The sequence below is a fragment of the Pipistrellus kuhlii genome, unplaced genomic scaffold, assembly GCF_014108245.1.
Source record: "Pipistrellus kuhlii isolate mPipKuh1 unplaced genomic scaffold, mPipKuh1.p scaffold_m20_p_3, whole genome shotgun sequence".
Lineage (NCBI taxonomy): Eukaryota > Metazoa > Chordata > Mammalia > Chiroptera > Vespertilionidae > Pipistrellus > Pipistrellus kuhlii.
The window spans coordinates 25,513,958-25,524,470 of NW_023425529.1; the positions used below are offsets into that span (position 1 = coordinate 25,513,958).

The window sequence follows — 10,513 nt, forward strand, 5'->3', positions numbered from 1 at the left end:
TGGGAGAGTCAAAAAGTTACGAGAATTTCTATGACACATCAGGTTCAGATAGAAAGCCTAGAGAACATTTTAAAACTTGGGATGAAATATTTCAATAAAATAAAAATAAAACAGAAAGCCTAGTTTTCTTAAGACAACAACCTCTAGGAGATAGAGATAGAGATAGAGATAGATAGATAGAGATCGATCTTAGAGGTGTTATCGCTATATGCTATCTCTTTCCCTTGCCTCTAAAAATGTATTGTTTTTCCTTGAGATTAAATCAGGGATAATTTTGTAAAAGAAGAATCACAAAACCACAGTGAATACAAAGAAAATATTTTAATAAAATATTCAATACAACATTTCCCTGTGGGGACTCTTATGCAGAAGTGAGAAGGTGAAGGAAATGAGTATCATTGTTGGGAATCCAGTCTTAAAATGAGACGGGAATGTTCTTAGCTTTTCTCCTAAGCTTGTTCCCAGTTCTGCCAACAGGCTGCCGTGAGGAACCAGGAAATCTCCAGAGGTCATTGTAAAGGGCAAGTGGGTGAACAGATAGAGCTCAGCGGTTTTTGCCTCGTGCTTTTTACCAGGTGCAGTGTCATGGGAAAGGAAAAGGCAACATAGTGGTTGATATACAAAAGATGCTAATACAGTTTTGCTTCCTCTCCCCCTCCTATGCTATTTGTATTTCCAGAATGAACAACAGTGGGTTCATCCACTAAGTGTTCAAACAGAATCCTTCCTTGGCCACCTTCTCTATTTAAGGTCCATTCCTATTAATGTGATCGTGTTTCAGACAGAGAGGAAATGAGAGCATCCTATTCTTTACACATAACTTAAGCGTATCACTGCACATATTGCATGTGTGAAACAAGTATGAGCCACGAATCCTCCCCCTTGTGTGTTACTGCTTTGTTGCTAAAAGAAAGTGCTGTTGTTTGAATATGAATATCATTTAGTGCATTAAGATGTACAGTCTGGTAGTGCCCTGCCTACAGAGTCCACACTTGATACAACGCCTTCCTTGGGGCCATCTTGCTGTCATGATTCTGGTGTGCTTTGATTTCCTTCTGGAGTCATAAACTGCACCTTTGGCACGATGAGGGACGAGTTGTTCCTCCGGATAGAGTTGTTCCTCCTCATGGAATTATTTCTTCTCATGGAGTTGCGCTTCCTCAGGGAATTCTGATGGGACAGTTCACTCTTCTGGAGGGTCTGGATGAGGATGGAAGGCTTCTCGTCCAGCTCTCGGGCGCTGCACCGGGGAGCAGCTACTTTCACAGTGTTGCCAAACTTGGAGTAATCCACAGAATACACTCCCTCCTCCTCCGTTACAATAGACACGAAGCGATGGCCCCACTGGATCTCCTCGGCGATGTAGGAGGTTCTGGCTTGCGTGGTGATGCCGGTGGTCTCCACCACTCCTTCCAGGATCACTATGACCTCCAGGTCTTGATTGGCCAAGTCCGTGGCTGAGATTTCATACAAGGGGCTGCGCTTGTCAATCACATGGCAGATTATCAGAGGGGCCACTAGGAAAATGTTATTGCTCTCAATAGGGTTATCCACAGGAATGTCGAGCTGGTGAATGGGCACCACCTCCCCCTCCGGGGTGGTGGTCTTCTTGACCACCTGGATGCGCACCGAGGCGCTGATGATCATGCTCTTCCTCAGGTCGCCCACTCGGAACATGAAGCATAGCTTGCCATTGCGGACCGCAATTACAGCATGGCGACTGAATATCAGCGTTTCTGCCCTCCTGTGAGCCTGAGCCGTTTTCATGAAAATGCAGCCCAGCATGACCGCATTGATGATCAAGCCCACGATGTTCTGCAGAATCAGAACTGTGATGGCCAGAGGGCATTCCTCTGTCATCATTCTCCCTCCAAACCCAATGGTCACTTGAACCTCAATGGAGAAGAGAAAAGCAGAGGCAAAGGACCTGTAAGAAATAATATCAGGAAATAATGCCCCATCAGACCAAATTTGGAATAGAGAAATAACATACCAAGCTATATATGACATTATTTTTCTAGGACAAAGGTCCAAACTGAATTTGTCATTTTCTTCCACCAAAGGCTGTTACATGCCTTTGAAAAGATGAGCCAACTTCACTTGTCAAATGCTTGATTCTAAACACAAGCACTTGTGTTCTTTCTCTTTTCTGCATACATCTACTTCCAGACTTCTAGGATACCATATTACAATGTTTTCTAGGTCATGTAGTAATCGGCCTACGAAAGCTTTAATATAGTAAAAATACATGTTTGTAGGAATATTTTAGTTTGTGAAATAATGTACTTTCACAAAGGCATAGTTTACTTTGTGAAAATTTTTACCAGGTAGATGTTTATTATTTATTGCATGGCTGTGATTAAGTGACTTGAGTATTAAGGAAGGTACTGAGTAGTGAGTGTACTTATCACTCACTGCCTTTGACTCATAGTCACTAGCTAACATTGACTGTATGTTCCTCATATACAGGAAGCACAGTGCTAAAAAGTGGTGAGAAAAGTATTTTAAAAACTACTGTTTTCAATTCAAAAGAATGTTTTGCCATTTGGAAAGAAAAATGTGTTCTTACTGATTTTCTTATTTTGTTCTGTACATGATCTAGAGAATGCTAAAGCTAGTAAAGGGAGAATTCAAAGCAGAGATGAGCAAATGACTGTATCAAGATCACAAAATTAATAACAACTCGAATCCTCTCAATTCTGGCCTCATGCTTTGAAAGGGCAAAGGGAAGGGATCAACAAGTGTCAGGATTTTCTAGGGGAGCTTTTGCAAAGTGGGTATTTCTTCTGGATCTCTATGAATTAAACACTGATTTGGTAGCTTTAGGGTGGACCTGGGTAAGACTCTTTTAAAAAAGCTCTCAGGTGATGCTGATTTATCCCCCTGGTTAGAAGCACTGCATTTCATTATTCTTATCATTAATTTATTCACTTAACTGCATATCCATTACTGCTGTAGCTTCCTATTAGAAATAATGTTAGTCCTGTGTTCCCCTCAACTCCAATTTCAAACTTCTCTAATTTTGTAGAAGATAAGCCTCCTGTCAAAGTATTATCTATCTGCTGCTTCCACACACAAAGAGTGAGCAAAATGTTTAAGCATTTGAATGCTGTGTATCTACACTGCACTTTGGTGGGGCATCATGAGGATTCTTTCTATTAGCTTTTCGGTGGAACATGCAAATTTCCCTTTTCATCCTTTTTGCTACTAAAAAGATTCATGGAAAACCACAGTAGTTGCCTTTCCCACTAATTGCACACAAAACATATTATATGATCTAAAAAGATGGCAACAGCCTGGCATGGTTTAGTGGTTGTGGTTTGATTCCCAGTCGGAGCGCATGCCCTGGTTGCTGGCTCGATACCCAAGTGTGGAGGGCGTGCAGGAGGCAGCCAGTCAGTGATTTTCATCATTGATGTTTTTATCTCTCTCTCCCTCTCCCTTCCTCTCTGAAATCAATAAAAAAATATATGTTAATAATAATAAAAATAAATAAATAAAAAGATGGCAACAGATAAGAATGGACCCCAGAGGAGGGACATGGGCACAATATTGATTTCTAATAATATATACACACTTTGAAGAGCAGCCTAATGATGACTATCTTTAAATGTTTGGTTATTATGGCTTGCGAGGCTATTCAGGGGCTAATAATGTTCACTGCTTATTTTACAAAATAATTTAATTCTAAACATTACATAGTGCAAGACCCAACCTTTCATGGACACCTGTCATGCAGCTAAACAACCTCAAGAGATGAAAGTATTTAGCTGCTTGTTTGTTCTACAGCAGAGGATGTTAGGCTGAATAATAGAGGAAATATGCTGATTAATTTCCTGACTCATGTCAGAGAGCTGTCCCGCATAAAAGGGAAAGTGAGCCATTCTAAAACGGGAATGGTAAAATGTTATTTGGACATACCAGCGAGTATGCATCACAATAAGTTGTTTCCAATTATGATCATATGGTAAGAAAACGGGCTTATAAGAGACAGGAGATGCAAAGAATTATAAATGTTATTAGTCATCTTTTAAACCCTCTTTGGGAGAGAATAGAAATTTTTCTGTTTCTATATTTTGGGTAAAAATTTGTTATTATATATGGTTTGTTATGATTAAACTGTGTGTTGAGATTAAAGTATCAATAGCATAACACTGGTAAGATCTTAACCTTAAAGATGTCAAAAAAATTTTTAGATAAAAGGGCAATTTAAAAGGCTAACAATATTATGCTGATAAAATCAATTTTGTTTAACTATATTTTTTACACCATTTCTCATACTTAATGTTCACACCAGCAGGAATACATCAGGGGAATAGTCATGCTTCAAAACACTTCTTGTTGGAAAATGAGAGCTAGAGTAAAAGAGCTTCTTGCAACTAGTGTGCTCTATAAAGTTCTCAAAAAAAAAAAATCATTCAAAAGCTATCACTTTTGATGATTCCCCCAATTGCTTAATGACTCCTTTAAAAAAAATAAATAAGAAAAGCCAATATATTTATCTCATAAATATGTCAAGGTTTACCGTTTTTACTTTTTTATCTTTTTTGAGTGCCTACTGCATATTTATTAAAAAGGTCCCCTAATATGAAAACGATTCACCAATATAAATGCCAATAAATATCTTAAAGAGAAATACAGATAATGATATTTAAGATACCTGTTAAACACAGTATTTTCAGTATTTCCTTTATATCTGGTGTACTGATGATCTCCTATATATTTTCACCTTTATTTTTTATTTGAGACAAGTTTTTGACAAGTTTAAGGCAAGAAAATATCTACTCAATGGTAAAGGCAATTAATAAATTCCATGCAGTTTTCTTTCCTCAAAATCCAAGCTGGGATATGTGGAATGTGATCTCTGCACACAAATCCCTCCTTGGCATGCTGGCATTGCAGACACTCAGGAAATGGGAGGGTGGCAAGCCCAGAGTCTAGGTCTCTGCTTCTTGCAGTGGTATGCCAGTTTCCTAAGACGTCAGGGTCAGTAAAGGTCTCATTCTTTACAATTTCCTGGCTGAATGGTGCTTGCTCAAGTTGCTTTGCTTGATGCATTATATGAATTCGAAATATCATTCATAAAGTGTCCTGGGAAAGTTTCTACTATTACCACTAGTGTTTTGCTTCAGAATGTACATTTTTTGAAAGTGATCTAAATTATCTCTTTCCATCTCCCAACAACAACAACAACAACAAAAAAAACTAAGTGATAAGTCATCCCAACTAAATGTTCTTAGGCCACGTGAAAATATGAGAGAAGATTCACTGAAATCAAGTTCCCTGGACTTATCTTTGAAATACTTATAAGAGAAAGAAGCAAAAATTAGGCAATCTAAAAAGTGTCTTTTATCCTATTAAAAGTTTTGAAGAAAACCACAACATGAAGTCACTTCTACATAATCTCTTCCATGAAAACATTGGACTAATTTCCATTTAAAATGAATACCTTATAGTTCTGAATCTTAGCATAACTTTTCATTTTGGAATTCAATGCAAGCAATCAGCTATTTAAAACACTCTTGTTAAAGATGGGTTTATATTTATTCAGTTCATTTTATGGATTTCAAATCGAGGACACCTCTCCACCAGTGTCTTCCCATTTTTCTCATTATTTCAGAAAATGTCATGGGTGAGAGAAGTCATGGAAATATATTACTAGCATTTGCACAATATCTTTTCCTGATTCAAAGATATCTGCTTGTGAACACTGGAAATATGGACAGCAGCTTTTTCAGACTGAAAACTAAATATGTGCTTTATTATTATTAGTAGTAGTAGTAAGCACTCTGTAGAATCCTTTGAGCCACAATTATTTTTTAATAATTGGCCTGGGATTTTCAAGGCTAGCCCATGGGATTGGAGCTGCACGTTTTCAGAGATGCCTCATCCAGAAAGCCACATTAAACAAAGATTTTTAAAATATGTTAGATTAGCTTTGTTGCTTCTGAAGGTACTAAAGCAAATCCTTTATTTCACTGTCAATAAACTGGAGTGAGAAGAGAGCAGTTCCATATATATATATATTTTTTTTCTTTTTCTTTTCTTCTATACTGTTTTTGACCCCTGCTTCACCCCACCGCATTCTTACCTGACATTAGTCACACACACAGCGGAGTCCACGCCACTCTTCTCCATCCCGCTCTTCTCCATGTAAGCATAGATGTCCCCGTGGGCAAAGGCCACCAGCCACCACATGATGGCGAAGAGCAGCCAGCTGCAGAGGAACGACATGGTGAAGATGACCAGCGTGTGGCGCCATTTCAGGTCCACCAAGGTGGTGAAGATGTCCTGGAGGAAGCGGCCCTGCTCGCGAATGTTCTTGTGCGCCAGGTTGCAGGCCCCGCTCTTGGCGATGAAGCGGGCCTTGGCCAGGCGGTCTCGGATGCGCGGCTTGCGCAGGTTCTCCGCCGCGATGCGCGCCAGCACATACTCCTCGGGGATGATGCTCTTTCTGGCCAGCATGGTCCTGTCACCATCGCCAGTCTAGCCACCTGCCTCGGATCTGCCTCTCTCCCGTCCTCCTGCAAAGGAAAACGATAATTAAAAACATGCAATCCCCCCCCCACACACACACACAACACACACACACACACACACACACACACACACACACACACACCACACCCCTTCCTCGCCTCTTCAGTCCTTGCATGTAGGGCTCTGTTTAATGCACTTGGAGGTGACATGCAAAGCTAATGGTAGGATTTTATTAATCTTCACACGGACTTAGTTTGGGCTTCACTGCTGGGATCCCAGGGACATGAGTTGGTTCGAAGCAGAACTCTTAAGATAGCCCTTATCATTTGGAACACGGATGGGTATAATCCTACTGAAGCAAAACGCGGAGGCTGTGCACAGCAGGTTCAATGAGAAACCTCGGAGATGCGCGGCGTCTGTAGATTAGCGCATGCATGCAAGCACGTGGCGGCGTCTGGAGCGAAAATTAGGGCCAGATGGGCATCGCGGTCTATCGACTCAAGTATTTACACGATCGAGCGACATAAAAAAAAAGTGGAGAGGGGGGAAATTCTTCCCTCGTTATTTTTAGAAACGGGAGAAGAGGCCGTGGTCTCTGGCGCAGTGCAATAACGCTCCGTGCCCCTGGACAAAATCACGAGCGCTGTGCCGTGCACGGGAACATGACGGACAAGCCTTTTACATCTGAAAGAAGAAGGAGTTGCATTTAAACATACCCCCTCCACGGACACTCCTGATATTATAGATTGAAAACTTCTTTGCGGCGAAGGAAGCAAACACATACAAGCTGCAGGGAAAACCCGGAACCTTAGCCCGCGCGGGCTTGCAGATAAGAGCTGAAAGTGTGCCCCGCAGCAAAGTCCACCCCACACACAACGCGAATCTCGGCTGGGTTTTTGCATTTTAAATCTTTTCCGCAGACCGCCTCCCGGCGCGCTCCCGGGACGGAGCGGGGAAACTTACAGACTCGGCGCGGCAGCGGGCGCGGCGGCCGCCCCTCCCCGCAGGCGCCGGCGGACCGCGGGCAGGTCCCTCGCGCTCCCATCCCCGCGCGCCGCAGCCGGGATCGCCGCCGCCGCCGCCGCCGCCGGAGGGACAGGTCCCGGGGCGCGTGTCCTGGGAAGAAAAGTTAAAATAACAAAAGGTGCAATTGCATCTGGACGCGGAAAGGGCTGGGGGAAGGGGGATGGGTGTAGATCTTCCCCTCCCCCTGCTCGGGCTCTGCTCCCTTGGCCCCCGCCTGGGCGTAGGAGGGGCTGGGGGGGAGGGAGGGGAGAGGAGCTCGGGGCGGATGATGCTTCACAAACCAGTCTCCCCGTTGGGGCTCTGACGCGCGGCAGACCTCGGAGGCCGCCGCGGTGGTGGCGTGGGGGCCGGAGAGGCGGTGGGGCGGTGGTGGGGGGCGCCTCCGGGGGAGGTGGGGAGCAGGCCGGGGAGAGGGACAAAGGTAGGAGGGCGGGACCTGCAGACCCGCTCATTTTCCAGTAGCTCTGACCCTTGCCGCCGGGCCTGACACGCTCTTCTTTAAAAGGCTCCCTGCTCAGGGGAGAGAACTTTATGAGGCTAAGTTCCCTGACGCAAAGAGGCTTTTGTAATGTTGGCGAATAACTGGACTGCTTAAGGTTGGATAAGACCAGATATAGAGATAAGAGAAGTAGCCTTTGGAGGCTTTCAAGCTGTGAGCACACACATTTAATTGATAGTAAATTTCCGTCTAGTAAGAATGATACAGGTGGAAAATGTTCTGAAAACCATCATAGCAAACTAGCCAAATCATCTAGCTCTCAGGAAATCGCGCGCGCGCGCACACACACACCCACACCAAGTAGAAGAAATAATAATAAACAAAACAAAACAAAACACTTGAGTGTCTTCCAGTGAGAGATTTTACCCCCAACAGGGACCACTGTCAGCACTTTAAAACTCAAACGGTCCCTCCTCAGTACTTGGTTGCTTTCTGAAATGCTGCAGCTTCTCCGTATTGTCGAGATGGTCTGAGTGGTCAAACAGAACAATTGTGCAGGAGAAAGGTTATGCATTAAATACGTTCCTATAGCTTTTTGAGCAGGAGCCAGCAAAGACAAATGGCTTCCTCCGCAGGTCAAGCCTCCTGGTTTGGCACTTGTCTTAATGGAAACTTTAATTCTTGGAAATTTCTTGTATTTTCCAAGACCCAGGGCAGAAAGTGTATGGAGCATAAACAGTGTGTTCATTTAGTTATCAAAAGCTCTAAAATTAGTCTTTAATGAAGGCAAACAAAAAAACATTTCTCCCCCCTTATGGATAGAACTGTTTAACCCCTTCAAACCCGAGGGTCCTCGTCTGACAGTGGTAGCTCTACTGTCGCTAACTTTTACAGTAAATAGTGTGGTAGTTTTACTGCAAATGGGTGGGGATCAATTTGTATCATTAATGCCCTCATTCTATTTTACAATTGCATTTGGTACTACATCTGCCCTATTATTTTAGCTTGGTCAACATTCAATAAATGTCTATTTTGTGGAGGTTTTTGATATATATATATATATATATATATATATATATATATATATATATATATCATAGTTTCTGTTCTTAGAGAGGCAGGCAGCTTATAGTACAGAGAGATAAGCCCTGGCTGGTGTGGCTCAATTTTATAGCATTGACCCTGGCATTGAAGGGTCTTGGGTTCGATTTTCTGGTCAAGGGCACCTAGCTGGGTTGCAGGTTCCATTGATCCCTGGCCTCTCTCTCTTTTCATACTGCCCTCCCCTTCCACTATCTCTAAAAAAGGAAACCAATGAAAAAAATACCCTTGAGGGAGAATTAACAACAAAAAACAAAACCAAAAAACAAAAAAGAGAGAGACAATACTTTTAAAATAATCTCTAATACAAACAAGTATGTGATTAGAAATGCCAGAAAATTTAAATGGGAGTTATTGAGACTAACGATATTGAGAAAACTTCATGGATTATTTGGCATCTAATCTAGTCTTTGGAGGACCAGATATATTTGGGGTATATAGAAAAACAGAGACATTCTAAAGAGAGGAAACATCATGAAAAAAAGTTAGAGTATTGACAAGAGTGGTCCATGTTTTAGTAACAAACTAATTTAATCTACATTGATGAAGCCCGATCAGCAAAATAGCAGTATTTTTTTAGTCCAATCCTCTCTGGGAAGTTTCCATCACTCCCACTCTTAACATATGATGGGCTACTCATATACTTGTCCCTTCACCTCCACACACAAAACCCATGAAACTAAGGGCTTCTGAAGAGCAGGGCTGTGACTTGCTTAGCTTTGTAATCACAGATCAAATTACAGAGGTGTTCAAAGAATCCTTGGGAATCAATGAGTGGGAAGATAAGGTTGAAAAGCATGTTGGGACCTTGAAAGAAAATGCAGACAACCTTACTGTAAATGCTGAATAAAGGACCTGGGCAATCTTCAGTAGGTAATAGTAAGCCATAAAAAGAGTTTGATTAAAGAAAACATGCCCTCCCTGGTTTGGCTCAGTGGATAGAGTGTCAGCCTACAGACTCAAGGGTCCCAGATTTGATTCCTGTCAAGGTTTCTTACCTTGGATGAGGGCACACACCAAGGAGGGGGTGTGCAGGAGGCAGCTGATTGATATTTCTTTCTCATCAATGTTTCTAACTCTCCCTTTCTCTCTGTAAAAAAATCTATAAAATATATTGAAAAAAAGAAAGAAAAGAAAACACACTTAGGGACTGCTTTAAGAGGAATGAACAGGAAGCAGAGTCTCCAGAATACTGTGATTGGCAGAAAGAAGGGTTCATACTGGAAGTTATTACATTAATTATAGAAGGAATAAATATATACACAAATATATATTTATATCTATTTCTCTGTTGCTCACTGATAATACATTAATATATTGTTCACCAATATTGTCAGTGAACAATAGACAAATATATACAAAAGAAATGATATACAGAATCAATATTGGGAGGGGAAAGTCAAAGGTGATGGGATATTAATTCAGTAGACAAATACAATAGGAACATTGAAATGAGAAGAGATGAAC

At 41.9% G+C, this 10,513-nt stretch overlaps 1 protein-coding gene across 1 annotated transcript; it reads right to left on the reverse strand.

Annotated features, from left to right (window-relative positions):
• Nucleotides 1-572: 572 nt before the first annotated feature.
• Nucleotides 573-6,465, reverse strand: KCNJ8 (potassium inwardly rectifying channel subfamily J member 8). Its single transcript, XM_036458017.2, has 2 exons — nt 6,092-6,465; nt 573-1,927 (listed from the first exon to the last, which is right to left on the reverse strand). Exons 1-2 carry the CDS (start codon nt 6,463-6,465, stop codon nt 1,027-1,029), a joined length of 1,275 nt encoding a protein of 424 aa, XP_036313910.1. The 3' UTR covers nt 573-1,026.
• Nucleotides 6,466-10,513: the final 4,048 nt, after the last annotated feature.

Coding starts and splice junctions, on each gene's coding strand:
- KCNJ8 (XM_036458017.2), bottom strand. CDS start 6,465: ATGCTGGCCAGAAAGAGCATCATCCCCGAGGAGTATGTGCTGGCGCGC. Junction 1,928..6,091: donor GTGTGTGTGACTAATGTCAG/GTAAGAATGCGG, acceptor TATTTCTTACAG/GTCCTTTGCCTCTGCTTTTC.